Raw genomic sequence first — 24918 nt, forward strand, 5'->3', positions numbered from 1 at the left:
ATTACTACTTTTAACTTAAATGGTAAGGTAAGCAACAAATCAGAATACATCAAATGCTGGGGAAAAAAACTAAGAGTATTAAAATAATGCGTGATAAGCTTTGGGATGAAAATGTTAAGTTATATTTTCAGTGGCACTGTTCTCAAGGACTTCGGATCCAAATAAAAGGTTTAATCTTTCCCAAGTATCCTATTAACTCCACCTTCCTCATTAACAGCCCTCAGGTCAAGAGCGAATATGAAAAATACAACTGTATATAAGTCACTAGATATAAATAGCCACCTGTGAGAAATCTTTCTATATCATACATCTAAACTCAGAATCTTCTGTAAATGAAGAACATATTTCTTAAAAAGAAATTAAAAAAAGAAAAAAAATTAAGTAATTTAGCAATACCTTTTGGACTTACATTGGTGATGATTCGATGGAGTGAATTTACCAGCACATAGTGAAATGTAGAAGGGGAATTCTGAGCCAGACAGATCTACAGATGAAAGAAGAGGAGATTATTTCTGTGAGAAAAATACTCAGTAACACAAATGAGGACAAAAGGAAAAACAAAAAGGAAGTTTTGAAAAATAGAATAAATTTTTAAGGTCTTGAAATTAACACTGATACATAATATTGAGCAATAACAATACAAATGAAACCTATTCATTTTTCTCATCTTTTCATATTGATAAAGGATCAACAGCATCAGTAAATATAACTGGATACAAAGCAACATTCTCACCTTAAAGTGTTGGTTGTTGTGAGGGCTTATACGAAAGCAAGAAACAAGGCAGTCAATCATTAGATCCACATCTGCAGGCTGACTGCCTCTTGAGAATGGTTTACTTGGATTAAAAAGCAGGTTCTATGAAAATCCCAAAGGGAAAAAAAAGCCTTTAAGCAGTCATGCAGCATTTCTTTTACTAGCATTTAATAATATCAACACATCATCCACATAGATGGCAGTAACATTCAGTTGCCAGGAGAAGCACAAAACACTAATATTGTAGTTCATCAGTCAGATGAACTTCTTGCTATATCATGTGTAATTCCTTCCAGGTCCTAATTTATATAATATTTTAAAACCAAGTGTGAATATTTATGTCAATTTAAGAAAACTGGTAAGTTATATATTTTCTTCATATACTATGCCAGTTTATTTAGCCTGAGGAACATAGTAACAATAAAAGTAGATCCTATGAAATCATTATCAAGGAAGACTCAGAACTTTAGTATTAGCAGTGATCTTTGACAATGATTTAGTTTAATACTTTTACTTCAAGTTCACGTCTCATTTAACTTTTAAAAGTTCACAGTAAACAAATAAGAAGCATGTTACCTTAAGATCAACCACCATGGACTGAACTAGTAGGAAAATGACAGAGTTATCTTCCCAATTGATGTAGGTACTTGCTTTACACAGTTTGACACAGGCAATTGCAGCACTTTCAGTCAGCTGCCTGCTTCCTCCATGGCCAGCAAGCGCTTTTCGTAGACTGTCCAGAAACAACTTCTACAGAATTCAAATACAGCAAAAAGATAATATATAAAGGTCCTCAGATTCCAGATTTATCTAATAAAGTAGTAAATTATCAGCCTCCAAAAACTCAGGGACATGGACAACAGTGCGGGGATTGCGGAGGGCGTGGTGTAGAGGTGAAAGAGGGGAGGAGAGTATAAATGGTAAGGGAAAAAAATACACTGAAAACACAAGAAAAAATAAGTAAATAATACATAATTGATATCCGTGGGTTTTAATTTGTCAATTAGTCTTTTAAATATTTCTCAAGTCCAAGAAAACAACCCGTTCTTCATGTTTGTTGTTCAATTATTAAAGAAACATTTTTAAAAAAAACAGTCTTTCCCAAACTAGGTAGCTGACTCCTCAACCCGGAATTCAACTGATCATATTTTTACTATCTTTAATTTCTAAATATTTGTGTATCAAAAATAAATAAACATTATAGTACCTTAGTTATGGTCCATGTCAAACTGTTTATCCTTGTCTAAAATTCCAGGCTATAGCCAACCTTCAGTCTTCTAAGAATATACCTAAGGTGGTTCTATTGCTCTAAATTCTGTTCTTCATAAGAAGTTATTCCTTCTTGTGATCTCAAACCCTCTTTGCACTAACAAATTACTCCCTTTGGCTCTTCTCCTAAATGAAAACCTCACATCTCCACTTGTATTTTCAAATATAACATGTCAAAAGCTAAGCTCACCAAACAACAACAGAATATACACCCTTCTCAAGTATCCATGGAGCAATACCCAAGATAGGCCATATGTTAGGCAACGAAACAAGTCTGAATAAATTTTAAGACTGATATCATACAAACTGTTGTTTCTAATTACAATGAAACTAGAAATCCAGCAGAAAAAACTAGAAAATTCACAAATAAGTAAAAGTTAAACATCAATGGTTAAAGAAAAAAAGAAAATCACAAAAGAAATTAGAAAATAGCTTGAAACAAATCAAAGTGAAAACACAACATACTCTAAAACTTATGAGATACAGTGAAAGCAGTGCTAAGAATTTATAAATAATAAAGATTAAGAGCAATGATAAATGAAACAGAATAGAAAAAAAAAATCAACCACCACCTGAAATATGTATGTATATTTTGATATGTATGTTTGTATGAACAAGCAAATGGAAGGATACATATCAACCATTAACACTAGTTAGCTCATAAGGAATGTGACTAGAAAAGAGAATACATAAAAAAATAAATAATACTGTTTAAAATTCAGAAAGATTTAAAAATCTAAATTTTATAATCTAGAAAAGTACTACAGAAAAATATGGAAGTTTATTTCAAAAATTTTGGGAAGTTACAGACATAAAGGTCACATATTACATGATCCCATTTACATAAGATGTCCAGAACAGTCGAATCCATAGAGACAGAAGGTAGATTGGTGGTTGCCAGAGTCTGCGGTGAGTGGGAATAAAGAATAATTGCTAATGGATATGAGGTTTCTTTTGGAGATGATGAAATGCACTGGAATTGGATATAGTGATGGTCGCACAACTTTGTGAATGTACTAAAAACCACTGGCTGGTACAATTTAAAAGGGTGAATTTTATGGCATGTAAATTTGTATCTTGATACACTCTTGTGAGACGTCTGAAGAAAAAAGCTAGGCGACCCATAAGTGAATAAATAAGTACAAGACTGAGCTGACTACATATACATTTTAAATACCAAATAGCAAAAGCAAAAACAAAAATCCACAAAGTTTACAAAAAGAAACTAAGTAAAACGTGTACACATACCCTATAAGCCAATAGTAGACAAACAATTCAATGGAAAATGAGAAATTCACAGAACATACGCAAATGACCAATAAATATTTGGAAAGATATAGTTGTAATTATTAAAATATAGCCCTGGGTAGTGTGGCTCAGTGGACTAAGTGCCAGCCTGCAAACCAAAAGGCCACCCGTTCGATTCCCAGTCAGGGTACATGCCTCAGTTGTAGGCCAGGTCCCTAGTAGTGAATGTGTAAGCAGCAGCAACCCATTGATGTTTCTCTCCCTGTCTTTCCCCTCCCTTCCCCTCACTCTAAAAAATAAATAAATAAAATCTAAAATATATATATATATATATTTTTAAAAAATGAAATAAAATATAATTACACTTAAATACTGAATATATATTAGCTTTTTGCATATGTGGTATCCTGCTTTCCTAATAAAATGCCGTAAAAACTGTTCTGAAATACCTAAAATGAGTAACTAGACAATTTCATTAGCACCAAGTGAATACATACTTAAGTGTATGCAAATACACCACAAAAGTGGTAAGTCCTAGTAGGGCAACCCTTGCAGTAACTACAAAAGAAACTAAGCTTAACACTGACAGAAGTACCATTTAGTCTTCTCTGATAAAAGAATGAAACTAGGGATTGCTTTAAATCTTCAATTAATAGACGGTATCATTTATTTCCCCTCCAAATAAATTTATGTACAAGCATGTCTCTGCTCAGGCCAGCAAACACAGAGACCTAAAATGATTATAATTAGAAACGGCCCCCTGAAATACTGTGCTTACAGAATGCCTATCCTGAATGAGGCAATACACACCTTGAGTAAAATAAACTGCTTCACACCTGGACATATGGAAATAATCTTGCACCCCTCACCTTATTCATGTTATTTTCATCAACCACGTCCTTGGATATATCCTGGATTATTTCTGGACACAAGATAAGAAGAATGATTTGTAGTGGCCAAACTGCTGCTTTACGTTTGGTGCTTTCAGCAAAACCATCCACCAAGTCAAACAGTTTTTCTGCACACTCTATGTGAAAAATATAAATATTAAATAGTATTAGATGAGAAAAAAAATCTCTGGCATTAAATTAAAAACTGGCATTATCCCAAAATCCATAGGCTACATTTTCAGAAGACAAACGTGGAAATTCACTTAAACAATTTATTCAGGTAAGCAGACAAGCAATGTTATATTGTCTATGTATTAGAAGAGCTATCTTGAGCCATCCTAGAAAAATCCACATTTTAAAATGGCCAAACTTGTGTTCGGTCCCAATGTGAAGGGTCTTATGCAAAGTCTGATGTATCCATGGAACAAGGACTGGACAGCTTCAGGAATCTGTATTGTCAGCCTTGCAGCTGAGTCTGTAAAATTCTAGGTAAGAATACCACTGCTTTATACACATCTCTCTAAATACAGAATAAAGCCTCAGAGCACAATAAAGTAATTCTTGGCAATAAAGAGCAATCAAATATCCTATCCACAACTCTAATTAAAGATTAGAGCTTCATTTCAAATGTCTTTATCTACTTGCTCAAGAAAAAGGAAAAGGGTTGAGGATAATTTAAAAATATAGGAGGAAAAATTTCCTGACATCAATTGATAAGAAATAAAAGCACCTTATAAACAAAAAATAACTTGGAAAGTGATAGATTTCTTACTTCCTAAGTTTAAAAGACCAAATAAATAAATAAATAAATTTAATTTTTAAAAAAAGCAATCTTATCCTTACCAGCCATATCAGTCTGTGGAATCTGGTATAGCTTTGTAAATTCATCTGGATAATTTTCTACCCAGTTCCAAAATGCCTACAAATAATAAAACATGTTTTTTTATATGAAAGCATGGATATTTTCTTAACATAGTAAATAAAATGTCACATAGCTCCAATTATATCACAAACTTCTAATTTTGTTCAAAAGAATATTACAATACATCTTCCAAAAAATTACTGTAAAATTATCACTCAGGCCATGACTTTTTTGGTTCTAAATCCTAAAGACCACAATATTTACAGCTAAAAATTAATAAAATTTTAATACCAAAGAGGTTATGACTTACTTTTTCCAGGCTATTTATAACTGCTAACTGTGCAACCTTCTTTAGGGCTTTAAATTTAAATGCTGTTTCTGGGGGAAGAAAGTTTTAAAATTAACTATAATTAGTCAAAACACATGCAATTCAAGTTACTACTACTAAAAAAATTTTTAAAACTTTTTGTTCCAGTACTGTTTATAAGCAATGTAAAGCCAAAGACAATTCATATAAACCAAAAACTCACTGGCTATGTCTGTTGACAACAAAACTCAATAAAAAGTAAAGATGGCTGATCACGATGTGGAGTAGCCAGCAGTGAAGCTGTCTAATTCACTGCAAACAAGTGACCTTTACTCAGCAGAGGGAGAGCTTATTAAATATGAACGAACTCCAATTCAGATAGCATGGCTATCCCTATCATGAGTAAATTGTTCTCAGTTTCTTGGTTCATGTGCTCTCCCAGGTTGTAAATTTAAAGATATTAGAAAATATATCCAAAAAAGAACTAAAACAGAACTAAAGAGCTATGGTATACAAGACATATTGCGTTCTGCACTAGAAGGAAACTGTCAAAATATAGTCTCAGCCCTGACTGGTGTGGCTCAGCAGGGTGTTGTTTCGCAGACTGAAAGGTCATCAGTTTGATTCCGGATTGGGGCACATGCCTGGGATGCAGGTTCATCCCCAGTTGGGGTGCATATGAGAGGCAACCAATCAACGTTTCTCTTCATCTCTTCCTCCTTTCCTTCCCCTCTCTAAAAATAAATAAATAAAATCTTTAAAATATATATAGAATCCCAAATGTTTTGGACCACTACCAACAGCATGGAACTATCACTTGTCATCATCCAATCCCAACTGGAGGGACTCCTGACACATAGCTGCTGAGATATGGAGGAGCTTGCAATTTGCCTTAAAAATAACTTGAAAAACCTCAATGCACTGTTATGGAGGAGTTGGGAGATTGAGTCTTGTAGTCGTCAGCTTGTCTCCTACTCTGTCTGATGCAGTATTACCACAGCAAGCCATAGAGAGCCTGAGAGACCTAAGAGATCTGGAACTATACAGACCATAAAGCAATATAATTATCTTCATGACATCAGGAACAAACTAGTTACACACTGATCATCAACAGATTCACTATCAAGATCTGTTATCTAGGGGAAAAAAAGAATTTTGAACAGTATGTATATATGACCATGTCTGAAATTTAAGAGTTCTCAAACATAATTTGTATTGAAGTTAAGCTACTAATGTTGTCAACTTGAATATGAATGTGTATGTGTAGATATTCCTAAATCTTTTAGGAATATACTTTCAAAATATTATATAAGCCTTGAACTTCAAAGGTTGCTATAGTTTTTTTCCTTTGTTTTTAATAATAACTTGCTTTTAAAAAATAATGTAGAAAATTCAAAAAATACGCAATAATTTAAGTTAAAACATCATCCATGTTTCTACCATTTGGAGACAATCACAGTTAACCATTTGGTAAATTTTCTTCCATCCATTCTCCTATGCACATATAAGACAAATATACGTACCATAACTGAGATCAAACAGGCTGTATCAAATCTGTTTTCATTTCACAAAGTATTCTAAATTTTTCCCTATCATTAAAAATTCTTCATACGTATATTTTATGGTTCTGTATACAATAGTAACTATTACTTAACAGTGATAACATGCCAGGTATTTTTAATCTAATATATTGAATTCTTTCAAAATCTTAATGCTTTCAGATATTATAGATGAGCAAACTGTTTCTGAGGTTACAGATCTAATAAATGATTACATTGGACTTCAAGGCCACAGTCTTTTCAGTATGCTTTGATGTCTTTCAGAATATTTAAGTCACTGTATTATGTCACTAGTTAAACATTTTCCAATAGCTGTACACTAAGATATTTCCAACATTTCATTATTATAAATAACACTAACAAATACTTTTATATCCAAATCCTTCCCACAATAATAATTATTCAAGGTAAATAAATGCCAATTTTTTTCTGGGCTTGCAAATGAATAACTTGCTTTCCAAGTCAGTTTTAAAACATATCCCTCCAACATTCTTTGTTCTTGCTGTCATCTGATTTTCAAATAATGGCATTACACTTCACAGTGCTCTTGAGTCTTTTTGCTTTCCTATGTTCATCAACTTTACCTTTCTAAAAAAAAATGTTTTTATCCTCAACCAAGGACATTTTTTTCACTCCTTTTAGAGAGAGAAAGGGAGAGACAGAAACATCTAGGCGAGAGAGAAGCATCAATGTCTACCTCCTTCCTGTATGCACACCCAGACCACAAAGTGAACATGGAACCAAGGTATGTGTCCTGAATGGGAATCGAACCCAGAACCCTTTGGTTATGGGCTATGTTCCTACCAACTGAATCACACTGACCAAGGTCATCAACTACCTTTTTGCACATCTTAAATGTGTTATACACAGTAGTCTATTCTCAATTCCAATGTATATATCTTCTATTACTCCAGTTCTATAAGTTTCTGACAGAGCATCCTATTGATAGCTCAAACTCAATAATCCAAAGCTGAATTTATCACTTTTCTGGCCAACTTCTTCTCTTCCTTTGTTTTCCTACTTTAACCAGTTTTCTCTGTTAAAGAAACCTGGCAATACTTGGTGATACTTCTCATTTACCTCATATATCTACATTAATCACCAAATGTTATGTGATGTATTCTGTTCAAATGCTATATATTCTATTTCTTAAATACCATATCAACCTGGTCCCCATACTATCCCATTCTATCCAGACTTTCACTACCTTAATTATTTTTCACTCATATTACTACACAACCAAGTCCCAGACTTTCAAGTAAACTTCTACCAAGCCATCCCATAAACTTCAAGCAAAATTGTATATCTAAAATAAAACACTAATCCCACTTTAATACCTTTTCATCACTTCCCATGGCCACTGAATTAAAGCCTCCTAAGCCACAAGCACAACTGTGTAGGAGTTAAGCACTGTGGCTCTAGAGATGGGCAGATGTGATTTGAATTTTTACCCTGCCACTCACTAGATCTATGACCTTGGAAATGTCACTGAAGCTTCAATTTTCTCATCTATATAGGGGATTATAATACTACTATCTGCTTCACAGGGTTACTGTGAGGACTGATGAGAAAAAGGATGGAAACTACACGGCACGATGTGTGGTACATACTGAAATACAACAAATGTTATTGCATTTTTATTAATAACCTGACCTACTCTAGTTCCTCCATATCTTGCTCTTTTCCTCTTAATATCTTTCATCCACAAATACGTATTTCTTCCCTCACTTTATGCTAACCCTATTTGAGTTTGCCACATTGCTTTGCAAATAATTTGATATTTATATCTTTGTCTCATAAACCAGGTTGTGAGCCCTATAGGGAAAGATTCACTGTTTTATTAATCCTCACAAGCCCAGCACGTCGCATGAGTTCTCCCACAGTTTCTGAACAAATGCTGTTGAACAGAATTTAAAATATATATATATATATATTTTTTTTTACTGTTCATAATATGGAAAGTATCCATTCCTTTTACCCAGTCTCTTCTGCTGGCCTATTTAATACTGCCTTTATATTTCACACATATATCAGCATAAATTTATGTTCATGCAGGAGCTGTATTCAATGGGAATAACTTAAAACAATAAAAACAGTCATTTAAACATACATTTAGTTTCTCTTCCTTGGGCTTGGAGAACTATCTCAATTAATTATTATATATATAACACATTTTTTTAAAAAACGAAGGTTTTAAATAAATACCTATTCATAAACACCCTGGACTAGATTTATTTCCAAAATATCACTGAATAGTTAAGAAGAATCATAAAACCCCGCCTAAATTTCTTAAATTTTAAACATAGAGGAAACCTCTAAATTTTACTATTCACTTTACTTTCTTAACTTCTCAATGTTTAATGCTAGACACTAAAAACTTGAAATTTCAACTAGAAATTGAGTTGTGGTTCATTATAATCTACAGTAATTGCTGAGCAATTGTCCATATCTTGATGTAAAAGCTAAAATAATTCATTTGTTTCCTTTATTAAAGTTGCTGAAAGTGATTTAACTGTTGCTTGATTTTATGATGGTAATGACCTAAAATCATACATTCTGAACAAGGGCAGTATAGATAGAACACAGCCTTACAATATTCATCTATATCAATATAGCCTTTTTACATCTCTGATGAACTAGTTATTGAGTTTAAAGCAAATGCTAAGGAAACTAAACATTATATTTTGAAAATTATACCACAGAGCTGTTGAGGTTTTTCAAAGTTAATATAATGAAATCTCCTTTTAGGTCAGACATTAAAAACATTATTAACAGTTCCTTAATATACAAAGTAAAATAAAAAGAAATATGAATCACAGGATTTCACATTTAAGTTAGCCAGGATCCAATATTCCATAAAACTAAAAAACAGTATTTTGTGAAATGAATTTAGGTATTTATACTCAATTCATTAATAATGCTCACTGATACTAGTTTATATCAATACGTCCCCACTAACCACAAAAACTCAATTCTTTCTGATAGTTTATTTCAATAAAAAAAAAGTATAAAAAGCACTTCCCAAAGATTTAAAATTACAAATCAGGAATTATAATATCCCCATGAGGAACTACTACTGACATGTTCTACAATGAAGCAAAACTAGGTACTAAAAGCATTAGAGACTTTGTAACACTGCAAAGTCAGTTAAAGAAATCACTGAAAACAGAAATATTAGAAATGAGATTCCTGACTCAAATCCTCTTCTCATAAGATCACAATCTTATGGTTCCTTCATCTTCTGAACTTTGTTATCCTGATAAACAATCTGCTTTTAGCACTACAAAAGCTAAACAGTAACTTCTAAAACCTATTGCTATCCTTAAGATGAAATTCTAAAAATATTAAGTAACAGCACCATTATATTCTTATTAAAAGCAAAAATTGTAGTTAAATGAAACTCTCCCTTGCCAAGAATGAACATACTCATTTTCTTTACTGTATGGTTTTCAAAGGTTCAAAAATTATTAAACCAAATGTATTACTGTCCATTTCACAGGGACATTTGCATTATAAAACCTATGCCGATGTTGTAGTTCAACACAACCAGTACATTCAAAATACTGGTTTTTCACCCACAGTTGATTTCAGATATATCACACATTTAAACTTACCCTTCAGGAGTCGTTTTAATTTTGCACAATCCACATTGATATACTGTAACAATTCTATATCATGAACATCAACATTGTCTTCTGAACAAACAGTCAATTCCTGTAACCTAAAAAGTAAAAACCAAAAAAAATTTATCAATTTAAGTCTTAGGGTAGTCAAAAATACTGAATTCAACAGATTTTTCTCATCCCAATGATGAGTTTATAAGAGAAAATACACATAAAAATAAGAGAATAAATATTTCTTGTGAAAATCTAAAGGACGATAATTTAGGGTATATAAGAAACCATAATAATCCAGTAAACTTCATTACGTATATGTATGTCAAATCATCACACTGTATACTTTATATACAATTTTACTTTTTAAAAAATCATAACATGCTAATAACTGCTTAAGCACAGTGAGAGATACATGTTCATTTTAAAATACTCTATGACATACTTTTAATTTTGTTCTATAATAAAAAGTTTTAAAATTCAAATTTCAAGATCTACATAAATTTCATTATCATCTATTCACATAAACTAGATTTCAGAAACATAAACAGTACAGTAGTCCCCTTCTTATCAGCAGTGAAACCCAAGGTCCACTACAGTCTAAAAATATAAAAATGGAAAATTCTAGAAATAAACAGTTCATAAGTTTTAAATTGAATGATGTTCTGTGAAGCAAGATAAAATCTCATGCCGTCTGCCCTGTCCTGACTGCTTTGCGCCATCTTTGAAAACTCTAGAAATTTTCTAGACACCAAAAGCTTCATTTTATAGGATCTGGCAGCATTCACACATGTAAAAATAGATAATTTTTGCGTATTTCCTGCATCTAGTTCACCGTTTCCAGAACAGAAGTTAAGTCTCCAGAATAAGCCAGTTTCTTTAGCTTTCAGAGACTGCTCAGAAACAGAATCTATGAACTACATGTTTCAGACAACTGCATTTGCTATTTCATTTAGCTTGTGCCAGAAATAGAAGCTGATGACCACTCACCTAAAATACCATTATAATGGTTTAATATAGATGGAGATATCTTATGCCATTGCTGTCATAGCATTAGGTGACTTAAAATATGAAAGTATCTAGAATGGATCTTTCTAAAGATTTTATATCTCATATATAACAGATGAATCAACATCATGAAATTTGTTGTGTCTAACCACTCTACCTGTGTACAGATGTTTCTCTTTTCGGATTAACATTAGCTTTTGATATTCCTGTCCTTTGCTTTTCTTGAAGGGAATATGGGCTACCTATCTTAAGATAACTTTAAATTTTAGAAATTAATTTTTAGAGAGAGATTGAGACTGAGATTTTTGTTGTTGCTCCACTTAGTTGTGCCCTTACTGGCTGCCTCCAGTACATTTCCCAACCAGGAATCAAACCTGCAACCTTGGCATATTGGGACGATGCCCCAGTAAGCTGAGCCATGAGGCCAGGGTTTAAGATAACTTAATTATTTTGCCAAAGTATACCCTATGCTATGGTTTATAGTACTCTCTTATGTAGAGGATTAGGTATTTTCGCCACAGAATTACTAAACGCATTCAATCTAATTGTTTTTTAATAGGAGGGCCCACACCAACAGAAGCAAAGGACTCAATAACTTTAAAAGTTCTATTTGATTTTTTTGTTTTACAAATCTCCTGGATTTTTATGGCTTATTATTTTTAATAGTTTTAAATTTCTTCTTATGTCTCTCATCATTTAAAAAACTTACATTCTTTTTAAGATTGTTAAATGATCTCATATATTTGTATATGCCAACTCTTACTTGTAGTGAATTTTGTAAATTTTGATTGCAAAGTCACCTCTAGTGGGTCTGTGTTTTCTTTGGGAATCTCTTTTAGCCTGGAACTGTGGGAGTGTCCTAGTGATGGTTTTGCATTTGCTTTTGCCAAGAGCCCAGCTCTGTACATGTTTTTTTGTTGTTGTTAATTTTTCAGCCCCAGATCTCATGGGTAGTATAAATGTGGACCTCAAACTCCCTTACAAGGTAATGGCCCTAGGCAACTTTTCCCTCTACCCCAAGCTTAGGCAGAGCAGACAAACCTCTTGCGCTGGTAGCTGTTTTTCCCCTTTCTCTCTCCTTTTTTTTTCCTTTTAATTCTTTTTTATCCATACTGCAGGACATATTTTTTTTTCATTGCTTTTTAGAGAGAGAGGAAGGGAAAGAGGGAAACATCCATTCCAGACAAAAGCATCCACTAATTGCCTCCTATACTCACCTGGACCAGGGTGACTGAACCCGCAACCAGGCATATGCCCTGACCAGAAGTCGAACCCACAATCCTCCGGCTGGACAACGCTCCAACCCACTGAGCCTCACCAGCCAGGACCTCTCTCCTTCTTTTCCTCCCTCTCCCTCCCTTCCCCTCTTCTTCCTTTCATTCCTTGATATCTCTTATTTAGGGAGTGCTTGGCTCTTTCTAGTCACATTTTATACAAGGCCTCAGTTCTATTCCCTGTATTATCAGGGTACAAGGCTTTGTATCCAGTCCCATGTGGATGTTAGCCCCAAACCCCTGGGTTACGGAGAGAAAAAAACCTAACCATCTTTACCCTTCCTTTGCTGCAAGGCCAGGTCATACCTTCAAAACACTCTCTGCTTTTTGCCTTCCTTTTCATTTCTGGATCTGGGTGGATGAGTTGGTGGGGTGTTTGTTTCACTTTATTACTATATATTTTAAACATCTTTCTGTTGTTGTTCAATCTACCTGGTCTTTCCAGATGTTTTAGTGATAGGTTTTCTACCTCATTCTCTTGTTCACACTACTCTTTAATTTCTCTGCTTCAGCAATGACCTTCAAACTTCGTAAAACACCCCTTCTTTATAGAAATAACTGGTTATAACAGGATTTAAACTTTTTTCCATTTTTCACAAACCACAAGAACCAGCTTTTCAAATTAATTAAGTGTGTTTCCTAAGGAGTCATATTCCATATTTCTAGATTCTTTCTATCATCTGTGGAATTTTTAGCATGTTAATCAGTATTGAGGACCTTTTCATTCCCAGTACGATGAACACTGAGCTTTCTTACTCTAATGATATGAAGGGCTTTAGCATAAGCACTTAGAGTAATTTTAATGTTAGCTATACATCTGTAGGCTAAAATGAAAGAATTTGAGAGGGAAGAAATGGGATTGATTTCATTGTTAGCAGCTGAAGGTTTAGTGTGATGATTAATGTCAGTTTTATACTAAAATGGTTACAATTTGAGTTAATATTAAAAGATGCAGGTGCCAATAAGCAAAGAGGACTATTTACTCGATTCAGGATTCTTTGATTCACTGAATCACTCAGTAATTCATTTTATACATCCTACAGGGTCATAATTAAGAATCCATTTGTCTCTACTTGCATGAAAGGCAAATCACCCAAGTGCATGAACCCAAGTTCCAGAGTCACTGGCTACCATCAGTTACAATTCTATTCCATTTAGCACCTCCTCTATTAATTGCTACATCAGTAGCATATCTAATGATGATCACATGATTTTACCATCAATAAAAGCCTAAATTATATTTATCGCACTATTTTAAAGTATGGCAATATATATTACAAAAGAAATGTCATCAAAATGTGGCTAAAACAGAAGTATAGGGAAGCAGCAAACCTGGTATAATAAAACTAACAGACTCTGAAGCGTCTGTCTTAGAAATTTTAGATCCTCCATGTTGGCAAATCACCTTGATAACTTCTTTGGGTGTAAGTTTTGTTTACTTGTAAAATGGGGCAAGTATCATGTACATTTCAAAGATACTTATGAGGATAAAACAGCACAGCTTGTACTATAAGTGCTCAACAAATGGGAGTTTTTACAGTTTGTATACTTAAAACACAGCCCACTTTCTGGAGCTATCTACTTGGCAATTATTCACTTCCTTCTGCTCCCATATTTCTGAGATTATTTGTTTTTTGGGTTTGTTTTTTTGTTTTTTGGGGTTCTTTTTTAATAACTCAGGATCCTGTGATAAGAGGCAAAGCTGTGAGAGCATCGGAATTCTCACTAGTCTTATCAATTATTCCACCTGATTGGCTAATTTCATTTAAAGGAATGACATGTTAGGCAGTCAAAAATTTATACCCAGTGTTTAAATTAAAAAAAAAAGAAAAAGCAGCAGTAGCAGCCTGGTCATGGGTGATATTCCCTAAAATTTAGACTTTCAAGTTTCTAACAGGACTCATTTCATTGTACACACCACTTCCACAATAATAAAAATTTCAAAGAAATCAATGCATAAAATTTCTACAAAAACCCAGGTCAAACTCATTTCTGTCAACTTTCAATTTTTACGCAGGAGAAATAAAAACTTCTAAAATTTATATTACTTACAACAGTCCTATGTAGATTTACACTGACCTGGTAGAAATGCGACTAAAGACTGCATTGAAGTTGTTGCAGCTGAGAGAAAATAAAACCCCAGAGGCAGAATTCCGAAGTTCAGCTGCATGCTGGTTTCCTTCACGACAGGTGTGAAGAAAATGGCAGATTTCTGGCAGCAACTGTTTGACAAGCATTGTTTCATCTAATCTCATTGTGTCCTTTGGTTGCTAAAATAGAAATAATCACATAATTCTAAAACTTTCTTAAAATTTACAGGTAATATTCTCTTATGAAAATTTTCAAATATACATAAGAGTTGAAATAGAATAATGAACACCCATACATACTCTCATCACCTAGATTCAATAATTGTTAATATTTCGTCATGTTTGCTATAGCTACAGTTGTCTAATAAAGAGGCTGGTTCCACCTTCCGCCTCTTTACCACAATAAAGGTCCAGCCTCCCAACCATCTTCCTTAGGGCCCCACACCCACTCCTGCCTATCCCGTTTATCAAATCCCTACAAAAGCCCTCCCCTCATGAGAATCCCCAGTTTGCTGTGTGTTTGAAATAAACATTACTCATATTACTCATGTATCATCTGTCTCAACATCCAAATAATTTCCTGGATGGGCAATCACATCCGCCTTTGAGCAGACTGACCAAAACAGATAAATATTACTTATTACAAATAATTTTGTTTTGATTGAATCATTTTAAAGTAAGCTCCAAACATAGTATTTCAGCCCTACATACTTTAGCATCTCTTAAAAATAAGGACTTTCTCCAATATAACTTCAATCAATCATCATGCCTAGGAAAAATAAACGATTCCCTTGTATTAACTAACACCCAATCTATACTCAAATTTCCCTACCTGCCCCCAAAATGTCTTTCATAGCTTCAAAAAAGGTTCATAGATTGCAGCATGACTGTTACGTTCCTTTGGTCTTCGTATTCTAAAATGATCTCCCCATATATTATCTTTATTTTTCAAATAATCCCCCCCATATACATTATCTTTATTTTCAATAACATTGACTTTTTTAAAAAATGGTCCGGCTGTCTTACAAAATATTCCATATTGTTGATTTGATTATTTTTAATGGTGTAACGTAACTTGTTATTCTATTTACTGTATTTTCTGTAAGGTGGAACCTAAACCTAGACCTGATTACATCCAGTTTAAACACTTTAGGTAATTCAATACACTTCACATTACATCATATCAGGAGTACATAATGGCAGGTGATCCCACTATAAATAAACCCAAGTTTGATAACTTTGGAGTTAATACCAAGGTCTCTACTTTGTAAAATAAATCTCTACCTTACAATTAACAATCAATGGATAATAAGCTATCTTGCAGAGATACTGTTCCACATACATATTTCGCCTAACAGCTTTAGTATCTATATATCAATAACAATTTAAAAAATATTTTAATTTAAAAAATTTTAATCATTGTTTAAAGCATTTTTTCATTGCTTTTTAGAGAGAGAGGAAGGAAGGGAAAGAAACATCAATGTGAGAAAGAAGCATTGGCTGGCTGCCTCCTGCATGCTCCCAGACCAGGCATCAAACCTGCAACTCAGGGATGTGCCTTGACCGGAATCGAAAGTGTGGTCCTTTGGTCACCACATGACACTCCAACCAACTTAGCCACACTGGCCAGGCCATATATCAATGACAATTTTGATAATGCCAAGTATGATGATAGAACAAAATTCTGTATAACTTTGTGCTATGTTCAATTCTGTAATTATAATCCAAATGCTTTCAGATTCAGATACACTGAAATATACGGACAGTAAATAAACAGGTACCACCAAAAAATACAAAATCTGAATTACAATGCCTATGTCTCATTTATAGGCTAACCAAACAATACAGATGTTGAAAATAACTCCAATTATAACCACATAAAAACTGTTTAAGTGTTCAACCTTTCGAATAATGGTCATATATACAGAAACAAAATATTTAAGATTCCTCAAATTCTATAAAATTTTACTAATAAGACATTGGTAAGTATTTGTTCACATTCACTAGCTATTTCAACTACTTATATGATAAACATGGACTTGTAGACTCAGTTCATCTCAAACTCCCTCAACTTTGATTTAAAAATGAAAATCAGGAGACAACCACAAAATCACTGATAGCAACCCAACAAAACATAATTGTTCTATAATGTAAACTGTATTATTTTTTAATTATAAATTTAATTTTAAAAATTTACACATTTTCAGTTATAGAGCAGAGTAAGATAATATATATTTTATGCATTATACAAGTTATACCATGCCCACTTGTTAGCATTTCAATGAGACTATCTCCAAAAAATATCAAATTAACAGGGGCCAATAATAATGCTCTCCAAAACACTTTTACCATTACCTCTCAGTTACAAACTAATGTAACTACATTACACTACTATTTCGAAATTACATTACAACATAGAGAAAAGTTATAGAACTAAAAGAGGCAGTAAACCACCCTATCCCAATTCAAACATGGGAGTAGTTGATACACTGGTATTTACAATCGAAGCATTAAGATCACTACAAAGAGTTGATACAGAAGTTTAAAAATAGTCCTTCACAATAACACTATCCTACTTAACAACCCATTTGCTCTTTTACTCCATTTTACAAATGAACAACAGCATATCACAAATAGAAAGCACCAAGCTAAAACAGAACTAGCTCACCTTCAATTTAAGTAGAAAACTTAAAAACACTGTCTCACAATTTTGGAATATGGCCAAGGATCAATAAGAGAGTTTTAAAACATTATGCTTAGGTTTTGTGGTCTATAATCTTAAGTAGTTCTCTTCCCTTAGAATACATAGTTGTATGAATGCAATCATTTTTCCAACTCCTTACTGTATCCCTTCTGATACTTCCCTCTCTTCCGAACAACACAATCAGTCCTCACATAGCAAAGTCCCTTCCAACTAGGTTTAATATAAACAAGTGTAATATATATGGAAAAGAGAAGCAATTCTGAATAAAAGCAAATGATGTGCCAAAGGAAGACAGAATATAAGAAATTACATTGAAGAGACAGATCTTTAAAATGAAGGTATTAAATTTATGTATTTCTATAAACTCCCACCATGTTCCAGGGAAGAATTAAGGCTACTGAAGTAGAGAAATACTTTTCTTTATACAACAAAAATGTTCTTGAAAATTTTCCAATTAGGTCATGGTTGAAATGTACTAAGATAACTATTTAGAGGAAACCTGAAAAAGAACTGTTTTGTACTCAATTAAGTCTCTGCACATCTATTTTTTATGTTCATATTTACAAATAACAAGTGTTCCTCAGGTAGGCTCTATCAGTAACAGAATTTCAATTTTTTAAGCTTTCATATAGATTTGAAAAGTAAAATACTAAAATCAGATTCATACGGGGGAAACAAGCCTACTTTTGGTCTTTTGCATCACATCCTTTCAAAGCTAAACAATGCCACAGGCCTAACAAAATCTGAAGAAATCAATTAAATCAATAGTGGCCTTTTTTTTTCCATAAAATCTTTCCTAAAAACCTGAGAAATAGGTGGCTCAAGTTTAATACTTTGTAAACTTAGTATCAATTTAATTCACAAAAGGTGAGAAAATAATTTTCTCCTGAAAACTTGTCTATGCCACCCAGTCAGTTCTGTTTTAAGAATTTATATGCATACCTTAGACAAAAAGTCCATGACTGTTCTCTTTGTCCACACCTATACTGTGGTACATCGGATCAACTCAAAATTGAATTCACAAACCCTACCAACTTAAGAAGAGATTTACTCACCCCAGCAAGACATTTTTCCAGTGTATCCAATATAATCAACTGAGAAAGATATAAATTTTTTTCAGCAGCTTCTCCAAATATTCTCTAAGAGGAAAGATATTCAGAACACTAAAAGTTGGTTATTACTCTCCACTACAAATCAGCACATATCTGAAAAGTGAGAGACTAAGGATCAAGAAAATCAATAGTCTTCCATTTTATCTCCCAGATTATACTGTATTCAAATCTATTATTTCTGATTTTATGCTAATGCTCACACAAAATAAATTATCAAGCAAACAAAACTGCTGGCATTCATTACAGTCTGCCATTAGCCTTATAACAGTGAAAGAAGGTACTTTGGTTTATACTTTAATATATTGGATTTAGATACACCTAGATCTTTACCAGAATCCCGAATGAAGCATTTATCCACACTTTGATGCTACAAAATAACCAAAGGCTAAATTCTTACAGCAAAAAAATACTGTAACAACAATTACAGTGAATTTTAAGCATTCACTATTCTTAAATTGAATACTACACTATTTACCAACAAGAGACTATGGTTTCCACAATTCAATTTACTCAATAAGAACTAAATGAATGTTAGTATCACATTACTGTTTTTGTTTTGAAAAGAAGGTTCCAAATATTAAACTATATTCAATCTAACTGGGAACATGGCCACTTCTTATTAAGTAAAATCCTATTACTGGGCCCCATACACTGTTCAAGAGAAGAGCTCCACCAAATCTTAAATGTATTTCTAGAAATCACTTTACATATTTATAAAAAAGTCCTGCATTTTTTCAGAAAATCTTTTCTTTCATAATAAAATTAAACAAATTATAATACTATATAAAATAAAACGGATTCTTTGTTAAGGCAAATGATTGTTCACACCTCTAATTTATCAATTTTGTAAGTTTCAGGTATTGTCTAATCAGCTTTTTTAAAAAAAAAACACAACAAAGATGATGTGACTATAAAAATGAGACTGATTTTCACAATCTGCAATCAGAAGTCAGTTTCACAGTTCAATACAAATAACTGTGGTTGTTAAGTGCTAAAGACAATCAGAGCAATTTAAATTTAGTCAAGAAATAACCTGATCAGTTGATTTGAACTGACTATGAAGAAAATTTTAGATAGGACTTGACAGAGAGAAAGGAATCACCAAAGAGAGACAGGAGAAATATGTTCAAAGGTACAGTGAGAGAGCAGTTGGGAGTACCTTGAAGAAGTTTAGGGGATGTAAACAAATTTTATAAAATGGAGGAAAAGGAGCAATTATAATCTCTTGACAGTGGAGTAACTTGAGGAAATTGGTATCTGAGGACAATTCAACAACGAGTCCTCTAACAACTATAGAATCTGTCACAAGCAATAGGATAAAGGAAATAAAACAATGTTTTCATAAAAGCAATCTCATATTTTAGGACTATTAGACCATATTTTATTTATCATCTACTTAGGACTGGTACAATTCGATGTGTAAATATTCAAATAAGAAGATAAGGAAAATATTTTAATAGATTACTATGGTCAATTCATATATAACACAGTATCTATATGAAATCCTAATTCCAGGAAATAAAGGCAAGGATATAGGGTCACAAATAAGAAAAGTATCTAAGGGAAAGAATCAAAAACTCAAATGAAAGTTAAAAGGTTACCTGTGCTTATCCACAAAATAAAATGAATGTTAAAAGAAAATGACTTTCCATAATTCAAAATATGCTGCTCCAAATTTTTAAATCAAAAACAAACTAAACTCCCCAACAGAACAGTAACAATTACTCACCATATTGTTAACATTCTTTAGGATAGTAGTGAGGCCGCTTATAACCAAAGAAAACTTGTATTTGGAAATATTGATAAGACATTCCTTGTTGTGTTCGGTACTGACTTTGGTATGTGTGTTCTGCTGTCCTGTTTTTATTGGAAGCTAGAAAAATAACAACAAAAATGTTAGTTTACACTTGAACAATGACTAAAAAGAACTCTATTCCTCATTAAAAATCATAAGATTTTAGGAAAATTTTATCAACCATAGTTACCTATATTAGTATTTCAAGCTCTCATTTTCTATATATAATAGCATTTATAAGAAATCTAAAATTCTTTGGAAATTTCAATTTTGCAGCTCTCTTTCTGGAAGTCATAAATCTCTAAATACAAAATTAAATCCTTACCCAGCTCTATGTAAGAAAGAATGATGACTCACAGAAAGAGCTATAGAGCTATTTCCTTGTAGCTAAAAATTATTTCAGAGAATGTCTGCAATAAAATGCACACAATTCTTTCCCTTATGCATTGAACTCAAGCATTACCAGAAAAACAGACAAAAAAAAAAAATCTATACCCCATACCTATAGTTAATAATGGCAAATAACTGCAGATTGCTCAAAAATGAGAACAAACTGTATAATCTGGAATAAACAGAGTAAGACTGATTCAGGGAAGATAACCACTCTCAGGTAGACAGTTGAGGGAGAAATGGCACAACAAACAGATAAACTCATGAAAAAAAAATCTATCTATCTATCTATCTTTAGGAAACTACATTTACATTTATCTGAGAATGAGTTAAGTTGAATTATCAAGAAGTTCATGTGTACTCTGTTCAAGAGTAACATTCTGTATTTAAAGTACAATGAACATATTTATGGTTTAAATATTAGATCTTGCTAATGCTAATTGAGAACACTGGTGAGGTTCCTCCATGAAAAAACAAAACTCAGTCCAGCTGTTTCATTTCTAAATGGTGTAACTGAAGGTAAAAAGAGACTGAGTAGCATACCCAAGTTTGCTTAGTCAGTTAATAACAGATGACTAATTTGATAGTAAAGAAATACTAAATAAACGAGGGAAAGCATTTTTAGGCTTTGGAGGAGGGGTGCAGAACAGAAGCTACAGAATCATATAATGTTAATTATAAAGACTTTGAGGGGGAAAAAAAATCTTAAAGATAAAATAAGGGAGGGATTTTTAGAAGAAGGCAATGGCTGTAATGTAGCTTGGGAATCTCCCCAAATCTCTCTGTGATGGTTAATTTTGTCAATTCCATTGGATCACAAGGTACACAGGTATTTGGCTAAACATTATTTCCAAGAAAGTCTCAAGGGTGTTTCTGAATTAAATTAGCATTTGAATAGATGGGCACAGTAAGACAGTTTGTCCCCACCCCCATGTAGGTGGGCATCATCCAATTCATTGAGGGCCTGAATAGAACAAAAAAGCATAGAAAGGAAGAATTAGCCCCTTCCACCTGACTGAGTGGGGCACTGACATCCTCCTGCCCTGGGAATCCTGAGTGGAATCTATACTACCAGCTCCCCAGACTCAGAATGAATTAAATCACCAGCTTTCCTGTGTCTCCAGCTTGCACAGGGCAGAATGTGGGATTTCTCAGCTTCCATAATAAAGAGAGCCAATTCCTTACAATAAATCTCTACACACAAACACACGCACGCCCTATTATATGGCAAAAGGGACTTCACAGATGCAATTAAAGTCCCTAATCAGTCAGTTGATTTGACTTAATCAAAAGGAAGATTATCTTGAATGAGCCTGTCCTAACTAGCTGAGCCATTAGAGATTTAAAGCAGCAAAAATGTTTTCTGCTGGCCTTGAAGAAGCAAATTACCTTACTGTGGGGAAGGCCACGTAGCAGGAAACAGCAAGTGGCCCCAATGAGGTGAGGGCCTCAGTTCTACAATGGTAAGAACCTAAATTCTACCAACAAGTGAGCTTGGGATGACCATAAACTTCAGATAAACTCACAGCCCCAACCAACACCTTGAATTCAGCCTGGTAAGAGCCTTGAGCAGAGAAACCAGCTAACCAATACCTAGATCCCTGACTCACAGAAACAGTGAAATAATGTTTGTGGTTTTTATAAGCCACTATGTTTATAGTAGTTTATTAAAGGCAACAGAATACTAACACAACTACCAAATCTGTATCTTCAAATGTGTTATCCAAATGCCTATTGGGTACCTCCATATGGGCATCTTGTAGGGAATTCAAACTCAGTGTTCCTGAACTTTGATTTATAATCTTCCTACCATGTTTCCTCTTTCAGTAAACGGTACCATGAGCCATCCTGTTTCTCACTTCCTTTATTCCCTTCCTTTTATCCCCTTTAGTCAGTCAGACATATAAAAAATGAGACAAATAACTGAGCATGCACAACTCAGATCTACCATTCTTTGGGAATGGGCTTGCTACAGCGTTCAAGACTTTTCCTCTATGTCAACGTGCCAAGAGTTGATCAGTTGCCTAGCACTGCAGAGAAGAATGACCAATACTGCCTGAGCCTGGACAAGTAAGTCTGTCTAATTCTGAGATACAGTTAATAGGCCCATTTGGGTCTTCAGCATCATAGTAATCATTATAAATATTTATTTATTTCATTTATGTTTTAACCTCCATCTTTACTCTTTTATTTCTCAACTTATTTAGAAGCCAGGCAGGGAAGAAAGGTGTATTCAGGCTCCCATAAACAATGCCAAAATTTATGTAGAGGTGAGTAGTAAGTGACCAAGATTTTATCAGAAAGGTAGTCAGGAAAACTTTTTGGGGATGTGACTTTGATCAGAGACCTTAATAAAGTAGGAGAATGGGAAGACCCATGCAAAGCACTCATGGCAGAAGTGGCAAGTATAACAGATCTGATGTTGGAATGGGTGTGGCATACACGATCTGTCCAGCAAAAGTCCAGCCATTGTTAATATAATGAGAATGGTTTGTGCAACATCAATGTAACCTGTCAGCCAAGGAAAATGGACTGGAATGCCCATGAGTGAACAGTGACTTCATTGTACTAGTCGGTGGGGGCAGTAGATGCCACTGAGTGAGCATGTGTACGGTGTGGCTGTCGCATTCAAAATGAGCAACAAATCCGCACCAAATTTTGCATCATGCTTGAACATTCATTCCTCCGCAGAAACTATTAGGATGATTCAGAAGGTCATGGCTATGGCCAACTGGTGACTGGCAGCTTTATCATGACAACATGCCGGTCCATGCATCATATCTCATGCAGAGTTTATTTTGTGAAATATCAAATCACCCAGGTGACTCAGCCCCACTACAGCCCAGGTTTGGCACTTTGTGACTTCTGGCTTTTCCCAAAACTAAAATCACCTTTGGTTTCACGGAAGAGATTTCAAACTGATGAGATTCAAGAAAATATGACAGGGCAGCTGACAGCGACCGGGACAACTGTGTGAGGTCCCAAGGTGCCTACTTTGAAGGGGACTGAGGTGTTATTGTCCTATATACAATATATCTTATATCGTGTATCTTCTTCAAAAAATGTCTCTACTTTTCATAGTACATGGCTGGATACCTTCTGGACAGACCCTGCATACAAAGCCTAGCAAAGAAGCAATTGTGACTAATCCAAAGAGAACAAAAGAAGAAAACATAAGAGATCAGGTCAGAGAGAAAAGCAGAGGTAGGTCAGATCATGGAAAGCTTTATGGGCTATCTTAAGAGCTTTGAATATATTCTGAGTTTGATGATGTGGCAGAGTATATTTTCAAAATATGTTTACAGTATCTCTCATCCCACATGCTCTCCTCCAATAAGACCTGGCCATTCTTAAATCAAGAAGTGAAGTCTATTTTTCCAATTTTTTGTATCTAGGCAGATCTTGCGACTGTTCTGACCAATAAAATATGGCAGAGGAGACACTGTGCCAGTTCCAGGAACATCTCTTAATTGGTTTGATAGCTTTTCTTTCCCTCCTCCTGGAAGCCAGCTACCATGTAAAAAGTGTGAGTACTCTGAGGCCATACTGTGAGAAGCCCAGTCCACACGGACAGATTCTGAAGAATGAGATGCCATGTAGAGAGAAAGGCAAGAAGCACTGAGGTACCAGACATGGGGCTGAAGAAGTCATATTGCAAGGGATTCTCCAGCCCCTGCCATCCCACCCAACAGCAATACCCAGCTCAACTTGTCATGAAGTTCTTATTCGCAAAATTATGAGTAAAACCAACAGGTTGTTTTAGGCTATAACGCTCTAGTGTAGTTACGCAGCCACAGATAACAAAAAGAGGGGAAGAAAATACTGAAGGGATGTAAGCAAGGAAGTAACATGAACTGATTTATGTTTTTAAAAAGAGCCTTCTTACTGCTGTATATTAAAAGACAGTTTAGGCAAGATAGGATGGTAGCTTCAATTAGGCTAGTAAGAATAAAGGAGAAATAGTGAGAAGATGTTATAGATTTTGAAGATTGGGGGAGGGGAGGCGGTATTTAAAATGGCAAGCTGATTGTGAAGTCCACTG

The 24918-nt window shown here is 34.0% G+C and overlaps 1 protein-coding gene and 1 pseudogene across 3 annotated transcripts in view; one reads left to right on the forward strand and one right to left on the reverse strand.

Moving 5' to 3' along the window:
• The window catches only part of NF1 (neurofibromin 1), a 245812-nt gene that overhangs the window by 176157 nt on the left and 44737 nt on the right, over positions 1-24918 (reverse strand). For all 3 annotated transcript variants that reach the window (XM_054573167.1, XM_054573165.1, XM_054573164.1), the window contains exons 2-11: positions 20421-20564; positions 18635-18718; positions 14865-15055; positions 10504-10610; positions 5334-5401; positions 5005-5080; positions 4141-4298; positions 1331-1504; positions 734-856; positions 410-484 (exon numbers count right to left, since the gene is read on the reverse strand). In XM_054573167.1, the coding sequence (XP_054429142.1) occupies positions 410-484; positions 734-856; positions 1331-1504; positions 4141-4298; positions 5005-5080; positions 5334-5401; positions 10504-10610; positions 14865-15055; positions 18635-18718; positions 20421-20564 (1200 nt within the window). The remainder of the gene's footprint in view (positions 1-409; positions 485-733; positions 857-1330; positions 1505-4140; positions 4299-5004; positions 5081-5333; positions 5402-10503; positions 10611-14864; positions 15056-18634; positions 18719-20420; positions 20565-24918) is intronic.
• On the forward strand, positions 5447-6470 carry LOC129070169 (cyclin-dependent kinase inhibitor 3-like; annotated as a pseudogene).

The sequence above is a fragment of the Pteronotus mesoamericanus genome, unplaced genomic scaffold, assembly GCF_021234165.1.
Source record: "Pteronotus mesoamericanus isolate MK-2021 breed Mesoamerican mustached bat unplaced genomic scaffold, CSHL_Meso_final contig_246, whole genome shotgun sequence".
In the NCBI taxonomy this organism is placed as follows: Eukaryota; Metazoa; Chordata; class Mammalia; order Chiroptera; family Mormoopidae; genus Pteronotus; species Pteronotus mesoamericanus.